Source organism: Oryctolagus cuniculus, chromosome 7 (genome assembly GCF_051225735.1).
Source record: "Oryctolagus cuniculus isolate XC-2025 breed Fujian yellow rabbit chromosome 7, ASM5122573v1, whole genome shotgun sequence".
Lineage (NCBI taxonomy): Eukaryota > Metazoa > Chordata > Mammalia > Lagomorpha > Leporidae > Oryctolagus > Oryctolagus cuniculus.
Window position 1 is genome coordinate 37,282,331 of NC_142873.1, and position 17,954 is coordinate 37,300,284.

At 51.4% G+C, this 17,954-nt stretch overlaps 1 protein-coding gene and 1 long non-coding RNA gene across 4 annotated transcripts in view; one reads left to right on the forward strand and one right to left on the reverse strand.

Moving 5' to 3' along the window:
- Positions 1–3,027: 3,027 nt before the first annotated feature.
- LOC149125416 (uncharacterized) lies at positions 3,028–11,950 on the forward strand. Its single transcript, XR_016210459.1, has 2 exons — positions 3,028–3,149; positions 6,628–11,950. It is a non-coding gene; the product is annotated as an uncharacterized LOC149125416 (long non-coding RNA).
- The window catches only part of ATF6 (activating transcription factor 6), a 221,715-nt gene continuing 214,728 nt past the window's right edge, over positions 10,968–17,954 (reverse strand). For 2 of the 3 annotated variants that reach the window (XM_008265536.5, XM_089299669.1), the window contains one exon: positions 16,287–16,798. In XM_008265536.5, the coding sequence (XP_008263758.5) occupies positions 16,590–16,798 (209 nt within the window). In that variant the 3' untranslated portion in view covers positions 16,287–16,589. Of the gene's footprint in view, positions 16,799–17,954 lie in introns of all 3 variants that reach the window. The other variant, XM_089299668.1, reaches the window with a different exon arrangement.

Here is a 17,954-nt window from a genome sequence, read left to right on the forward strand (position 1 = left end):
CCCGACCAGGACTAGAACCTGGTGTGCCAGCGCTGCAAGGCAGATGATTAGCCTAGTGAGCCACGGCGCCGGCCATGGAGCCACGAACTTCTTCCAGGTCTCACACACAAGTGCAGGGGCCCAAGGACTTGGGCCATTTTCCACTGCTTTCCCAGGTGCATTATTAGTGGAGCAGCTGGGACTTGAACCAGCGCCTATGTGGGATGCCTGCACTGCAGGCTGGGTCTTTAACCCACTGAGCCAGCCCCTGTACACAACTCTTTGTTTAGCCCCATTTTCCTCTCCAGATAGCTGCTGCAAACCTCAAAGCCCATAACAAGTGTGCAGAGTCCATATGGTATCCATGGGGTGTTTGCCTCTCTGTGGGCTCTGTGTTACGGTTTCTCTCTCTCTCGCTCTCTCTCTTTGTGTTTCTATCTTGGGGTATGCTTCCCCACCCTCCAACACCAGAGCAAGGCAGAGTAGAAATGAGCAGGTCATCAGCGACTCTTCAGGAATGTGTTGTGATGTAGAGCAACGTTTGTCTGTACTGTGAGTTTTCCCACTGGAAAGTCTCATCATCTGGAAGCCAACAGTTAGAAATGCATCGTGGCACGACATCCCCGGAGTGCTCGACCTGGAAAGATTTCCAGAGCCATTGGAGGCAAATGCACTGGCCCCACCCTTTGCTGCACAGAACTCCTATGTTGAGGGGCGTGTGGTTTCATCCACGGAAATATAACCAAGGGGCAGGGGAGAACAAGGATGGAGAACAAAGCAGAGTTGGCTGAAGCAGCGTGGGGCAGGGCCCTGCTCTGGGCCTCTTGTTCCAAGTGACCTCAGCTGAGCTCTCTTTCTGGAGGAGATTGCCTGGCCCGGGAGCATCAAGGACAATTTGGCAGTGCCTGGGGGAGTTAAAGTGCAGCCAAGAGCAGCAGGTGCCAGGAATGGGATGGAAGACTCTGGTGAACTTCCCAGAGCCACATAACAGCCTCAGCTCTGGTTCGGAGAAGCAAGAGTGGGGTAGGAGAGAAGAAGCGGGGGGGTCTGCCTGCACCCAGAATCCTCCAACCCTGGTCAGAAACTGACTTTTCCCACCTAAGCCCGGAGGCCAAGAGAGGACCGGGTGGGGGCAGGTGCTTCTCAAGGATGTCTGGGGTGTAGACAGCAGAAATCCTGATCAAGGATACATCAGGCAGTCCCACAGGGACTCAGTGAGGGATCCCTACCTTTTTTTTTTTTTAAGATTAATTAATTTATTTATTTGAGAGGCAGAGTTACAGAGGGAGGGAGAGACAGAGAGAAAAGTCTTCCGTCTGCTGATTCACTCCCCAAATGGCTGAAATGGCCGGAACTGAGCGGATCCAAAGCCAGGAACCAGGAGCTTCTTCAGGGTCTCCCACATGGGTGCAGGGGTCCAAGCACTTGGACCATCTTCCACTGCTTTCCCTGGCCATAGCAGAGAGCTGGATCAGGAGTGGAGCAGCCAGGGTTCAAACCGGAGCCCATACGTGATACCTGCTCAGCAGGTGGGGGCTTAGTCCACTAAGCCATGCTGTTGGCCCTAGGATCATTGTCTTGTCAGGGACTGAGACTGAAAACTCAGGAGCTGCGTCACTCCCCTCGTTCCCTTGGGAGCCCCCCTCCCCCCAGGAGTCCTCTCACTTCCGCTTCTCTCTGCCCACCCGTTGAGCAGATGGCCCAACGTGGCAGGGGCACAGGCACCCTCTAAGCTGGAGCACAGGGGAGACTGCTGAAGTTCCCTGCCCCCCGTGTCTCCTGCTCAAGCAGAGGTCACTGCCCCCGTATCTCCTACTCAGGCTCCCAGACGCACTCAGCACGTCTGTTCATGTGGGGCTTGTGGGCTGCCCGCATCCACCTCTGGTCCAGGCAGCCATGGCCAAGTAGTCCCTTAGGCATTCATTCCTGTACCCAGGCCATCGGGCTCAGAGATGCTGTCGCCAGGAGCTGTGTTCTGGCCCCTGGAGACCAGCGACTCCCTGTGGTGCCCAGAGGAACCGCCTCACCTCCGCAGGTGGATGCGTTTGTCCTTCCTGGGCGACTTCTCCGAGCGTGACTCTACGGACACAGAACTATGCATGTTCAAGGAACCCTTTGAACCCTTTGGGGAGATTCACAACCAATTTCTGCCTGAAAGCAGCCTTGGAGAGGCAGTGACCTCTCTCCAGCAGCGTCAGCCCTCCTCCGCTGCGGGAGGCTGGGCTGCCCTTGTGGGCACCATGTCCACCCCCTGGAAAGCCCTCCCCAGTCACCACCTGAGGGAATCCTTCCCTGAAGACCTTACTCAAAGCCCTCCTCCCCCAGGAACTCCCCAGCCCCATCTGCCCTCCTGTTTCTTGCCTGGGCTTTTCCCCCTGTGTCTCAGGACCCTCCACCTGGCGGGGGGGGGGGGGGGGCTACCCCAATGCCTGGCACCTCTGTGTGTTTCCCCTTCCTTCTGCCTTCTGTAAGAGGGTGGCTCTGTGTCCCATCACGGCCAGCCTGGGTGCTGCCACCAGTGAGCTCTGGATCTGGTCTCCCAGAAGGCCTTCGGGGCATCCCAACAGTCCCTGGAGTCCCCAGGTCACCCTGCCCCTTCTACCCTCTCTGCTAGCAATGGAATTGCCTCTGCTCCGGGAGACCTGGCCCCACGCTATGCCTCACAATGGCCACTTCTGTTCTGGACGGGCCATTCCCTCCGTGGTGTGCTTTCACAACAGAGAGGGCTGTCACAGGAATGCCCCTGTGGTGACAGCGTCCCCGTCCTCTGCAGCTCCGCAGGAGACCACCCTTGACCTTGGTGCCCCCCACTTCTCTCCTCTCCCCTGCAAAAGAAGGGCCGGTCGCTGACCATGGCCCCCAGGCTTTGCAGCCTCCTGAACTCTAAGGAAACCATCCTCTCCTTGGCCCTCTGCAAAGCCAGGCTGGAGGTCAGGAGAGGGGGAGGCAGAGCAGAGAGAAAGGAGTGGAGTGCTGGGGCCGTGGGACACTGTCCCCTGGGAAACCGCAGACAGGAAATGCAGGGCTCAGAGCCTTCCTGTGCGAGTCCTTAGAGCACCTCACATCCTGGGCGGGCGAGCACAGCTTGTGCAAAGGCCCTGGGGGCTATTGTGACCTGGGAGGACTGGTACTGGCTGGTGGAGACATTCAGCACCTGGAAGCACGTGGTGGTAAGACAAACCTGGGTTCCCTGAGCTTGACTAGCATCTGTCTTCACTCTCTCTGGGAAATAGCTCCAGCGGCGGAGAGCACCCAGCCCTGGCTGCTGGGGGAGGTGCAGCAGGTGTGTGTGCTGGGAGTGGGAGGGCTCCACACCTGCTCCACCCTGAGCCATGACTCTGGTGCAGATGCCCCCTGCCTGCCCACCTCCTGGGCCAGGATTCTGAGTGGGGAGGGGACCACACCATGAAACGTGTGTAGGTAGTATTTCTCCTCTGTACGTGGCTTGTCACTGCAGAAACATTGCAATCACACCAGGCACAAGAAGCCCCCCACCTCCACGCTGATTTTGCACAAAGTAGGTGTAGAATCTTCCCTCCAGGAATTTAAGAGCTTGTGTCATTTTTCTTGGGTTTTGCCTTCAAGGCTTCCCCTCCCCCCTTCTCTGTGACTCAGTGTTTGGACGGCTTTCCCTGAGAGAAGCCATGAGGGTGAGCTCTAAGAACTGGGAGCGGGGGCAACTGCCTCAGGGAGCCAGGGACTGCACTCCTGGAGCCCCTGCCTGCCCCTCCCCCGGGGAGACCTCCCGCCTCAGGCCCGGAGCTTCTTCCTCTCCCTGAGCTCTGCAAAGCCTGGAGGCGGGAGCAAGAGTTCCAGAGCAGGAGCCAGGAAGGCACCCGCAGCCGGGCAAGGAGCGTCTGTCTGCTCCTCTCCCCTGAGGGGCCTTCCCCTGGGAGCCCTGCAGGCGGCCCGAGGGCCCGGAGCTGGGTGGGTTTGGGTCGCCTGGGTGTGTTCCTCTTTTCTCAGCAGCTGAATCTCTCCTTCTCCCCTCTTCCGATGCTCAGCCGCCTCCCCGTCGGCAGTCGCCCTCTTTCACCCGCTCCTCTTGCCAACCCAAACCTCCTCTGCTCTCCTTTGCACTTCTCACGTCTTCATGGTTTTTCCCCAGTTTCCCCTGAGGCCCCAGGGCCTGGGAGCAGACTCTCCGCGGGTCTGCTGGCCCCGGGGCCGCCTCCTTCCCCGCCCCTCCTCCCCACACCCTCCCTGTCCCTCTCCTTCCAAGAATCTGCCATTTCACAGAGAGTTTCCCTTGCTCAGCCATGGCGATTTCCATGCTCTTCTCCAGTCTCCAGTTCTAACATCGCAGAGGAATGTCTGACGTCATCACCGGTGAACCCAGGGCTCCGCCCCCAAGCCCCGCGGCCTCCTTTCTCCTCTCCCTTCTTTCCCAGCTCGTCGCTAAGTCTCCACTCCGTCTGATTACTGAAACACGTTTTGTTTGGTTTTGTTTTTTCTTGTCCCTAGAACCGTGCTCCACCCTCGAGCTCCAGCACCGGGTTGCTCCGTGAATAACACAGGCTCAGGGCCTCAGAAGACAGAGGTCATTGGTCGCTAAACTTTCCTGTGCAATAAAATCACCTGGGGAAATTTTTATTCTCCTCTGCCCAGGTCGCTCCCTCTTCCAATTAAGTCAGAATGTCTGAGGGTGGGGGCCAGGCACCAGCGGTTTTTAGAGATCCCCAGGTGACAGCAGTGCGCAGCAAAGTTGGGGAACCAGAGAGCTGTGTTGAGGGGGGAGAGGTGGGGCCTGCAGCCAACCACTGTGAACCTGCCTTGGGGCCTGGGACATAGACCTTTGTCCTCAGAGCTGCGAAGGAGACAGTGGAGGAGCCTTGAGCCCCTCGGCCAGGTGCACCGGGGAGGCCTCCTCTTGCCATAGTAGAGGGTGCTGGGTCAAAGCAGAGCCTTATGGGCCCAGAGCCCAGGGGAGTCCCAGATGTGGGGGGGGGGGGAGGCAGGTAGCCAGTGCTGTGCCACCTTCCCAGGGGGACTTGGGGCCCTGGACCCTCACCGACACAGCAGAGCGTGCACTGGCCCTGTTCCTTGGGTCAGTGGCTGCTCAGGGCAGCAGGAGGCCAGGTGACGCAACGGGCAAGGAAGGCATGGATGGAGGCTCAAGGTCAAGCTCTGTGCATGTTCTTCTATTTTTTTTTTTTAATTTATTTATTTGAAAGGCAAAGTTACAGAGAGAGAGAGACAGAGAGAGAGATCTTCCATCAGCTGGTTCACTCCTCAGATGTCTGCAACAGCCAGGGCTGGCATTCATACGCAATGCTGGTGTCGCCAAGGGCAGTGTAACCCACTGGGCTGTGATGCCAGCCCCAAGTCCCGTAATCTTTCAAACAGGCAATTACAAGAACATTCTTTCCTGGTAGTCCCCTAAAATCCCCAGCTAGCCGCCATGGGAACGTTCATCTCCGATGGAAGCTGGACGTCCCCATCACCCACGTGGGCGGTTCGCAGGCTCCTTATCAGTGTCCTCAGGGGGCCCAGGTTGCGGGGCCGGCCTGCGCATCTGACTCAGGAGGGCCGGCCGGGCCGGGGAAACTGCATTTCGAGCAGCGTTGAGGAGCCGCCCCTGCGGCCTGCGGGCCCCCCTTGCACCCGGGCGGGCCTAGCCCGCTGTCTGGCTCCACTTCCAATCTGCCTCAGACGCCTGCGGGAGGCAACCACAGGGAGACATGAAAAGGGATGGGGGAGCTCAGGACGCCGTGTCTGCCCCTCATCCGCCTTTCCCTGCAAGTGCCGCCTCACCACCGCGCACGCGCCTTTGGCGGGTTGGGCGCTCTGAATAGCTGCGTAGGGAGACGCAGCTAGGACCTGCCAAGGCACGCAACAGATGCCAGTCTGTCACGCACACTCCTGGAGGGACAATGTGTACTCATAGTTGTGGCTTTTTAAATGCTCAGTAATTCAACTCAATAAAAGTACTGATTTAGCCTCCCATGCTCCAAGCACGCTCCAGCCACGGCACTGCTGGGGATGAAGTAGCGCGTGAGACATTGAGAGGGGTCCTGCCCTTCTACAGATTCTTGTCTTACAGGGACAACAAATATTTAACAACTACACGCAGATGATGCGGGCTAAGGAAAAGCACGAGATGCTACAGAGCAAAAAATAAAATAAATAAAAGCTCACTTTCTTCCGAGTAGGCTTTCCCTTCCTTGGACGGCTCTTGCCTGGCTGATCTGTACCAGATTCTACATCTGGGGCCGTGGGGACAGGGGGAGGAGTTAGCCCCAGCCGTACTGCCAGTAGCAAAATGCTGCAAGTGGCGCTCACCTGGCTGGTGACCCTTGGCACCATTAAAATCAAACAAGAGGCTGTTCATGCTGTTCAGATGCAGGTCCAGGGCGCCCAGGCTGGCTGGTTGTGCGGGGGTTGTCACCGGCTTTCCCACCACTGCCAGGTTGGAGGGCGCGATGTCGCTGGCTGATGTGAACAAGTCACTCAGCAGAGAATTCCAGCAACTCCAGAAAGCCAGCAGTAATGTGGGGCAGTGCATCACGCTATGTCCTGGGAGCAGAGGCCAAGCGAGTGGGTGAGCTCTGTGGCCACGACAGAGACACTGGCCTCCGCGTTTCCCTTCCCAGAGCTCTCCTGAGAGCGGCTTGCGTCTAACTCCACTCTATTATTTTTTTTTTTCAGGCTGACCAGAAGTCTGCCCCCTCTTCCGGAAGTCATCTTGAGTCTTCTGTGGGACAGCGGGTGACCACACAGAGCCAGAGAAGAGAGGGCATTCACATGTCTTCAAGCATAAGCCCACTGTCTGTTTTGTCTACACCGCATCCCCATGGCCCAACAGAACAAAGACCCTTCAAAGTGTTCATGGAGAAATGCAAGGAAAATATACATTTATCTTGATGGGGAAAAAAAAAAGATTTGAATCCCTTGCATAGTTTTGTTTAAATACACATTTTCCATGAATGTGTTGAGATTTTTTTTTTAATTTACTTGAGAGGCAGGGACAGAGATAGAGAGGTCTTCCATCCACTGTTTCACTCCCCAAATGGCTGGAGCTGAGCCAATCTGAAATCAGAAGCCAAGAAATTCTTCCAGGTCTTCCACATGGGTACAGGGGCCCAAGCACTTGGGCCATCTTCCGCTGCTTTCCCAGGGACATTAGCAGAGAGCTGGATTGGAAGTGGACCAGCCAGGACTTGAACTGGCGTCCATATGGGATGCTGGCACCGCAGGTGGAGGCTTAGTCCACTGCACCATAACACAGGCCCCTCCATGAATGTTTTGACGACCCCCTCACACGTGCATGAGATTTGTACAACACAGACTCTGTGGCAAAGTTTCCAATTCTAGAGCCGTTGCTTCCAGGCCACTGTGTATGACGAAATGTAGCCCAAGAAGCCAAGCTCCACCAGGCATGCAGGCAGCAGGGTGCAACCCCAGGGGCTCCAGCAGGCAAACTCACACCCAGGAAATGACACGCAAGGATGGCTTCAGAGGCACCAGGCCTTTCCTTGTACCAGCTGATGCTCACAGAGCTAGGGACTTACACCCTTAAACAATTGGAGATGGCCTTTTTGTGTTGGCCCCTACAAGGTTCCTCCATGGAAATGAGCAGTTTTGAGGAGTGATGATACAATAAAGTCAATCTTACAAGATGATCCACTTATTATTATGTTATGTTGCATTCATGTTAAAGATGAATCCTTCACGTCTGACCATTTCCACTTTGGGTCCGGGGACGAGTGGTTGCTTACATAAACACCTCTCACCATCTCAAAATCCAGCACCCACCCTGTGAGTCAATTCTTCAGTGAGCACTCACTAAAGACAGCAGAACCTGTGATCACAAGAGCAGGCAGGGGCCGTGTCCTGGGGATGGAGGTCACATATTATAAGCAGAGTGGGAGAGTTGGCAGAGCTTGGGGTCTTCAATTATGGGAGGACCCAGGTTCTCTTCCCCCCACTGGGTGACTTATCTGAGATGGGGACTACAGGGGTGGAGGGGCATCCCAGCGCAGGCTCTGTGTACAGTCAGCGTTGGCGTGTGTCTACCGAAGGAGCAGGTCACCCAGAGAGAGCTCTCCGGTGCTGTTGGACCTGGCCTCTGGGACACTGCCCCTTTTCTGAACATGGCTCAGCACGCTGGCGGCTCATGCTGTGTAGCTTGTTCTTTCTCCCTCCTTTGTCCCCCATTGTCACCCTTTACGGCATCAAAGGATCAACAGCAAGGTAGGATAGTAGGCAGGATGTGGCTTTAAAATCCTTTAAAATTTGAATTTCAAATTCCAGCTTTGCTATATATTAGCTGTGAGATCTTAGAGCGTTACTGAATCGCTCATGCCTATTTTTTCATCTGCAACATCTGGATAATGATATCAACATCTGGTGAAGGCAGCTGTAGAGCTTAAATGAGCTTAGGCTTGCAAAGGCTTAGCACGATGTCTGGCAGAGGCTAAGCCTGCAACTGCCATTAACTGTACTAAGGGAGATTCTCCTCCGGCGCTTGTACAGACCACACCAAATGAATGGGATGGAGTGAACCACGCTATGGAGTTCTCATGGCAGGCCAAACGTTGGAAGTGATCTAGATCTCTACCCAAGGAGGAACAATTAGATGAATTGCAGGGTAGATGCTAAAAGGGCCCTCTACTTATGACACCGTGTATTGTGTAACCCACACGTCATTGGTGGTTATCTTTCCAGGTTCACAGACTGGCTTGGCCCATACCCAGCATACAGAGAGAAGTCCCAGAGCACAATCCCACAAGGATTTGGTGGTGAGGGTGGGGTGGGTAGAGGGAGTTCTATTTCTTTTATTTTCCACCAACTCTTCAAAGTATGAATTATCTTGCTGTGCTGTCTGCAGGCTTTCTTCTCCACTCTTTAACCATGCTCAACCCTGCTGCCATTCACTGACCGCCCAAGCCAACATGGGTACGAAGGTGCGTGTCAGTGTCTATGGCAGATCTGGGTCAAGCAGAAGGATTTACACGTTAGCCTGTTTGTAGAAGTCCTTCTGCCCTCTTGCCTCCAGAGGGTCTTCTCATGGCACTCCTCTCTGGAGCTTCTGGTCCCCACTCCCCAACTTCTCTTTTCACTGGTCCATCTCCTCCCCTTCAATCTGCTAACTTTCTCTGCAGAACAGGTGATCTGAGGTCAGCGTCTTCTAGATGGGACAGGGCCTTCTAAATAAGTCTATTAAGGCATCTTCAGAAACAAATGCAGTTTTGTCTCTAAAACAACCCTAACGGCGGGCTGGCAATGTGGCATAGTGGTAAAGCCTCCACCTGTGGTGCCCAGCATCCCACATAGGCGCCGGTTCTAGTCCTGGTTGCTCCTCTTCCAATCCAGCTCTCTGCTGTGGCCTGGGAAAGCAGTAGAAGATGTTCCAAGTCCCTGGGCCCCTGCACCCGTATGGGAGACCCGGAAGTTCCTGGCTCCTGGCTTTGGATCAGCACAGCTCTAGCCGTTGCAGCCATTTGGGGAATAAACCAGTGTTTCTCCCTCTGTTTCTCCCTCTCAGTCTGTAACTCTATCTCTCAAATAAATAAAATCTTTTTTTTTTTTTTTTAAAAAAAGAACCCTAATGTTACTGTAATTTTGTTAATGAGGGCAGTTTGTGAGAAATGGAATTCAATGGTAAAGTTTATTTTGGTGTAAGATAGTTCAGGAATTTATGCACAGAAGGTGTCTTCAAAAATTTCATGCAAAATGTGTATCACGGGTGGGCGTCTGGCACAGCGGTTACTCCACGCCCCATACTGGAGTGCCTTCTTTCAAGTCCTGGCTCCACTTTGAATTCCAGCTTCTTGCTAACATGCACTCTGGGAGGCAGGAGATGGCTCGCATACTTGGTCCCTGCTGTCCGTGTGGGCGATAGACCCAGACTGAGTTCCTGCTTCCTGCCTTCAGCTTGGTCCAGCTTGACTGTTGTGGGTATCTGGGGAGTGAACCAGTGGACAGGAGATTTCTCACCACCTGCCTTTCAAATAAAAACATTTTAAAAGGACTTTTTTTTAAAAAAAAAGATTTATTTATTTATTGAAAGTTAGAGTTACACAGAGAGAAGGAGAGGCAGAGAGAGAGGTCTTCCAACCGCTGGTTCACTCCCCAGTTGGTCGCAACAGCCAGGGCTGAGCTGATCCGAAGCCAGGAACCAGGAACTTCTTCCCAGTCTCCCACACGGGTGCAGGGGCCCAGGCACTTGGGCCTCCTGTACTGCTTTCCCAGGACATAGCAGAGAGCTGGATCAGAAGTGGAGCAGCCAGGACTCAAACTGGTACCCATATGGGATGCCTGCACTGCAGGTAGCGACTTTACCTGCTATGTCACAGTACAGCCCCACCCTCCCCAACTTCCTGAAGTACCCTCATCTTTATGAAGCTAGCGCCATAGGCCGAGTGTGAGCTATTTTAGGGCAGGAACTTAACACACCAGATCTACGGCTTAGGCGGTAGAGCAGTACAGAGGTTAATGCTCCACGTCTGGGGCTAACTTGCCTGGGTCCAAATACTGCCTCTGCTATTTACTAGTTACAAGACATCTTAAGAAATAGGTGGGAGAGAGGACGTGTCTGGGCTTTCTGTGGGTGCTCAGTGAACGCCTGCAGCCGGTGGTCCTGGGTGGACCCTTCGCTGTCAGTTTGCAGTGACGAGCTTCAAGCAGGGTGGCCTTTGCCACTCCAAGCAGGACAGAGGCCTTCAGTAAAGACTGCAATGTGTGACCGGGTCAGCCAGCTTCCCAGTGACACAGAAGGATAAGTATGGGGGTTTTAGAAGGTTTTTTTTTTTTTTTTCCCTTGATAAGATTGTAGTTCAAATATCTGGACACAATACAGGAAATTTTTACTTAGCCACGCTTGGGAGAAGAGTGGAAAGAGTTCAACTGTTTCAGCTAAACAGTAACACCAGCCACAGATCCTTTTTGGGCTTCCTTTTCCATTACTAACCACTTAACGTTGAAGATTCGTCTGGGAGCTTTTTTTTTTTTTTTTTCTCTCTTTCTGTACACAGAAGAAACCAAGGCAAGTTTAAAAAGTCTTTATTTGAACTTTAGAGAAAGAACAGGTATTGCATCATAAAGACTTGCTTTAAAGTACGAAATAGTCTACTATCATTATTTCTTTATGCATTGGAAACCACGGGGGAAGAAGATCTTTGCTCCTCATCTTTAACACATTTGTAAGTTAGCATGGAGACAACCGCAGAAAGAAAATTCTAGCGAGGTGGCGTCTCCGCCACGCTCTCCTCGGGGTCTGCGGGCTGTGTGGGTGCAGCTCCACTGGTCTCAGCCCACGCACACTGTCACCGTGATGGGAACTAGAAGCTGGTATCTCTAAGGCTAGTAGTGCATAGAGGTTTTCACCTACAGTGCTGCTTCCCCATCGTGCCCTCTCTACTGGTGACCGACCCGGAAACGAGGGCTGACTAGGAGTCAGAATGGCTCAGTACACATGTGCTGTGAAAGTCAGCCTGCTAATCTCTATCTGGGATTAGTGTGCCCGGGGAAGTGACGAGCCTCCTCGGTTGTTTATTTAACTAGTGGTCACCAATACACTGGGGCAAGCAGCACAACACCGTGGTGTTTGTTGACCTTGACAGATGACAAACTATGATTTATTTGTTCCTTGGTTCTCAAGTCTAATATAAATAAAAGTCTTTTAATGTGCTGGTTCCCTACTACTTAGAGTTAGCAAATCAGTATGCTGAGAATGCTGCCCACTGTGTGACCGTGGCTAGCCATGACACGATTTGTACACAAGACTAAGTTTTCCTCATCGGATACCTCTGACATTCCTTTTTCTTAAATTCCATTGCACCTGACAAGTTTTACACATATATGAGAACAAACCGCTGAAAGCTCTAGACTTATCCAAAACACACTTTGCTTTAAGCTTAGGCCATTACAAATACAAGTTAACAGAACAAACTATGATTTCTTTTTTTCAAGTAGGAGAAAATTGCATTTCTTTTATGTGCATAGTTCCTCTTGGACTCTGGCAATATCATTTTGGGTAGTCCAGTATTCTGTTTCTTAGAAAATTAAAAAAAATCTTGCAGGTGTGTGGGTGTGGGTGTGGGGAGGAGACAGGAATTTCCCCTCTAGATGTTATTAGGAGTAGAATGGAAGTTTCTTACATTTTATTCTCTTTCTTTTAGGTTCTATTCTTGTTTTTAAGGCAGAAGTTAAAAGTTGTACTCAGATTAGCAACAAATCCTAATTTCCGTAAATTAAAATGACTCAAGACTGACACCGATGACATTCTGGTACAGAATGTGGGGCCTGTAGAGGGTCATCAGCCGCCATCAGTTTTGACAGTCAGCAAGCTTGTTTGAGAGGGACACGCATGGGAAACAGCCCACAGCAGGAAAAGGACTCCCTTGCAATGCAGCTCCTACGGGTCTGCTAAAGGAAGCGAGTCAGGCGGTCAGAATGCAGTGGAAAGAGAGGGCTTTCATGGGCGGAAAAGTTTCCATTAGGTCAGACTGCAAGGGGGCATCGGATCAGCCCCCCTCGCCCCTCACTCTTCAGGTAGGAGAGTAAAAGTGGTTATTTCTAACATGTTGAACATGTTGCTGAAAGTGAAAGTGCCTGGGAAACTTTTCAATGTGTCAGAAAGTCAAATGCAAATACAAGTTGTTTTTTTTTTTTTCTTCCTGTGATACATCTCCATTAAACTTCTAGACCCTGGCTTAGTAAAACGTCAAGAATAAAAACCAAATAGCATGAAAGCTGCCCTGAGCATTCTCCAGTGGTAGTCACTCAAATGCCACCGTGGCAGTATCTAACCAGTGTCCCACTGTGTGATAACCAGGAAATGCATGCCCGGGAAGAGCCAGGCCAAGATTTCATCAGGGCAGTGTCTTTTTAAACATGAGAGAGAGAAAATATCAGTTTGAATCCTAAGTTCCTTCTCTATGTAAGGTTTATTAGGAACATTTAAGAATGACTCATTTAACACTGTTGCTTCCAAATACCTCCACGTCTACTTTTCGCAAACAAGACAAGGCAAAGAAATGCCAGCTTTGTGCTAGAACTTGTAGTCATTAATCTAATGTAAAGTTTGTACACTACAAGCACGGTAAACAATATATTTGCCTCGAGACTGAACCTTTTGCGTTAACTCCTACCTTTGGAGTCAGTTTCCACGAACACCCTAACGAATCGGCGTCCCTGTGCTTAACGCCAGGAAGAAGTGCCTACATCTTACTCCACAGTTAGCCCCAGAAAACACCCACCTACACCATGAAGTCTAAAACATTTGGGACTTGTAAACAAGCAGACACTGCTGTTCCCAGGGCATGAATTTAGTGTGGCAAAGCTGCTGCCTGCGACACTGGCATCCCACATCCCAGCGCCTGGGTTCAAGTCCTGGCTCTGCTCCTATTCCAGCTTCCTGCTAATGTGCACCCTGAGAGGCAGCAGGTGATGGCTCAAGTGCGTGGGTCCCCGACGCCCACACGGGAGAGCAGGCTTGACTTCCAGTCTCCTGGCTTTGGCCTTGCCCAACCCCATCTGTTGTGGACATCTGAGTGGATGGGAGCTTTCTCTCTGCCTTTCAAATAAATTAAATAAATACAACTTTTTTTAAAAAAGAAAGACTGCTTGCATTGGTCTCTATTATCACTTCTTAGGTTGTTGTATTACTGGCCTGAAGTACACAGAGTCACCTAATAACAGGCAGGTTTGGGTCCTCCACGAGTATATCTAATTTTCTCACAAATTGCATAATCCCATTCAAAATTTATTAACTATAAAAGTGTGTGTGTGTGTATAAGACTTATACTTCCCAGAATTCCTGGCTATAACCTCCAAAGGGCAACCCCACCAAAAAAAATTAAACCGAAACACCTGCTTGATTTATTAACCTGGCATAGCACTTCCCTTTTACTAAAGGGCTAAACATTACAATAAAAACTGTTGTGCCTAGGGATTAATAATAGTTTTGCCAGCAATTTAAACTTGCACTTGTCAGCTGCCTTTCACTTGTCTCTTCAAAGTCTACCCTGAGGATAATCAGTTCCCTTGTCTCAAAAAAATCCATTCAGGAATAGGTCATGGATGACAAGGAGCTGAAAGGGCCGAGAAGACGAGTTTCCCAGACTGCTCTGCGGGCCTGGCCCTGTGACCGGGCCGCCGGCCCCTCCAGTGCCTGCCTGCTCTGTAGTGAGACTCCCTCCTGTCACCCACGCTCTCCTGTGTGAGAGAAGCAGCAACGTTGGTGAACCGAAGTCTCCAGGCTGAGGAGTACGGGAAAAGCTGAGGGTAGAGGAGAACTCCAGGTGAAGTGCTACAATGAGGAGACAACGCGATGGTTTCTTCGCACGCGATTCAGTGCAGAGGAGAGAGGAGGGAGGGAGGCCTCGCTTACTTCCACCACCTGCCTCTGTGTTTGTCTCGGTGGTGACAACAGACAGCAGTTGCAACAGAAGATGAGCAGCCTGGGAGTGGCCAGGAGGCTGCTGCCCACCAGCCCGCGGTCATGGCCTCCTGTTCCACAAATTCACATTCAGAAGGGGAAGGGGCACGAGGGGCCCGGGAGACGTCCAGTACCCTAGTGGGCTTCCAGGCCTTTGGTTTCTATTCCTTGGCACCCATGAAAGCATGGTTCCCCTGGGAAAAAACCTCTTGTCTGAAAGTTAAATCGGCGGGGTGTGCTTCCCGGGCCCAGCCTGGTTTGTGATATGAAGAAAGGAAACTGCTCACTCCAGGCGCTGGGGCAGCAGAGCCATCTTCTTCCCCTCGCAGGGTGCACCTGATTTCCCGGGGAAAGCAGCAAATGAGCCTGAGAGGCGGACGTGTTGGGGATTCTTCAAAATTATTTAGGTTCTTCATGAATAATTTAGCAAAATTATTTGGAAGCTAGTCCTAAATTCACAGGCCCCGGACACTAACTGGGTACATAGAATCCTTAAGGAGTTAATGCAATCCCCCCCTCCCCCCTTTTTTTTGGCAAGGAGGGAGAGGGACCGATTGATACAGTGTAGAATGGAAAGAAATCTGACAAAGCAAGTCACTCGGGGTAAGAGGCAGTATTAGCTGAATGTGTTCTATTAAGAAACTGGAAAGCTTCACAGAGGAAGAGGAAGACTCACATTAGAAGTTGAAGGAAGCCGGGGCGGGGGGGGGGGGGACCCTGCGTTGTGACTCAGCAGGTTAAGCTGCCGCCTGGTCGCCGGTATCCCATACGGGTCCTGGTTCAAGTCCCTCCCATGTAGGAGACACGGCTTTGGCCTGGCCTACCTGGCCATTGTGGCCATTTGGGGAGTGAATGAGTGGATGGAAGATCTCTCTCCCTCTCTGTCTCCCCCCCCCCCAACCCCCTCTCTGACTCTGCCTTTCAAATAAATAAATAAATCTCAGAGGGAAGAGAGAGAGAGAGAGAGAGAGAGAGAGAGAGAGAGAAAGAAATTGAAGGAAGAGCATCAGTGGATCCATTTCTATGAATTTACCAAAGGAATAGAATTTCTAACTCACTACTAAAGGGAAGAAAGTAGGCAAAGCACAGTAAAATTTAGGTGAACACAGCTGTTTTTTCCTTTTCTCTTACTAGAAGGTGGCAAAAATGGTTAATGCACTAACTTTTCACTGGGCCAACTGAAAATTACTGCCATATTATGGGCTACAGCCCTCAGCAGGAATCTGGGCTTGCCTTGCCTGCCTCGCCTTAAGCAACAAATACTTGTCAATTCTCAGGAGCACACCTCTTGCCTTGCTGAAGTCTAAAGTCACGTCCATGGTCCTCGGCTGAATGTGGTATCACACAGAGGGTGAGGGTGCACAAAGAAAGTGAAGGGGCTGCCCTGTGCTGCTGGAGGCTCTGCCTCAGATTAGTGGAGAGAAGACACGGGACCTGTGGTGATCTCACACGGCCTGGTGGTCTCAAAATGCGTGGGAGCTGTGGCTTTCACTGCAACTGCATCAGCCTTTCATGTTTTAGACACCCTGACCAACGGAGTTCTCCTTCTCAAAGGCCCACTGCTGACCCTTCTGTGCTGTATCATTCTCTCAAATTTCATACCCAAACCCCCAAGCCCCCAAAACAGTATTTGTACAGGTGTGGACCACAAATCCCAAGAAAATTTTACCAACTGAGAAATTTCCCTTTTACCTAAAGCGCCATATTGTTCTGACTCTTTTGGGGGTGTTTTTGGCTGTCTTGGTTTTGAGGTTTTCTTTTTTCCCTCCAAATAAGGACAATGTCCAGAACAGATTTTCATTAAATGAATGAAAAACTCAATCCTTGGAAACTGTCTGAATATCTTCGTGCTATGTAGCCTTAAATAAAAATCACTTTGCTGTGTACCAATAGGTGAAATGGCAAAAAGGGAGACAGAATCTCATTTGAGAGAAGACACGTATTTAAACACAAGAGGATGGACACAGCTTGGAAAGGTACGGTGGGGGGGGGGGGAGGACTACACCAGGTAACACTGGATTCAGGGCTACATTCACCATTGCAGAAAGACCATTTGCTTGCAGCGAGACTCCAGTGCTTTCCTAGCAGATGGGCAGTACACAGCAGCTTCTCTTTTCTTCTCTTTCCCCCTGAATTCCTACCACGAAGGCAGAAAACAGCATTTCTCCAGCTGGCTCTTCATTGTGCCAGGGTCCCGCTCCTAGTTTTCTGTCGCAGCCACTGGGCACTACTGTAGTGACTCGGGGATGGTGCTGACAACGTGGGTTGCCTCTGTGGCTGCTGGAGGGGAGCCAAAGAAGGTGTTGGTCTGATTCCTCTGCTGATCTCGGAGGTAAGGGGGAACGGAGGAGCTTTTGATGTGGAGGATCCTGGTGTCCATCACCTGACAGTCAATCTGCATCATCACTTCATAATCCTGCCCATTGATGACATTCTCTGTAGAGAGGAAAAGACACAGGATTGAATATTCAACAGAAGGCACACTTCTGCCATAAACATCAACCCGAAGGAGACAGGGCTGCACTTTAAGGGTGCAGAGGGACTTCATCAGTCACTGAGCAGGGCTCAAGCCGGGCTGCATGCCCAGTTGGCCTGGCCTCTTCTTCCTTTTAGTTCCCAAACAACTTTCACTGGTTCAGTGACTAGAGGGGCCAGCGTTGTGCAGTAGTGGGTAAAGCTGCCGCCTACGATGCCAGCACCTGATATGGGCTCTGGTTTCTTTAAGTCCAGGCTGCTCTGCTTCCGATCCAGCTCCTTGCTAATGGCCTGGGAAAAGCAGTGGAGGATGGCCCAAGGATCTGGGCCCCTGCCACCCATGTGGGGGACCTGGAAAAGGCTCCTGGCTCCTGGCTTTAGCCTGGCCCAGCCCTGGCGTTGTAGCCATCTGGGGAGTGAATCAGAGGATGGAAGATATCTCTCCCTCTCTCTGTCTCTTCCTCTCTCTGTAACTCTTTCAAAATAAATAAATAAATCTTTGAAAACAAATTAAAACAATAAGGGCTAGAGGCGCTGCCAAAGTTAAAACCACAGAGCATCTGTTCACAGATATTGTACAAGGGACAATAAAAAAAAAAAAGCCTGTGAAAAATGGAATTAAAGTATGTTTATTTTGCCACAAATTTTTTTTGAAATCCACGTATAGTTTTTTCATAGTACGTATTTCCTATGAACTTTCAAAGACACCTGCCCTGCCTCCCCATGTCCTATTTGCTTTCCATGCAGGATATTACCAGGACTCAGCGACTGCAACACAGGTGACTCAGTGGGAAGTGGAAGGGAGCTATGTCAGCTCCTTTCCTCTCCTCACAATGGGAAGGACCAACTCACCATGTGAACTGGGAGGAGACCCTGACCAAGGCTGCCTAACTCCTATTCCTCAGTAATGCATTTTTTATGGTTAAATTCCCAGGACCTTCAGTTCTTTTTAAATATATATATATATATATATAGAGAGAGAGAGAGAGAGACAGAGTGGACAGTGAGAGAGAGAGACAGAGAGAAAGGTCTTCCTTTGCCGTTGGTTCACCCTCCAATGGCTGCCGCGGCCGGCGCACCGCGCTGATCCGAAGGCAGGAGCCAGGTGCTTCTCCTG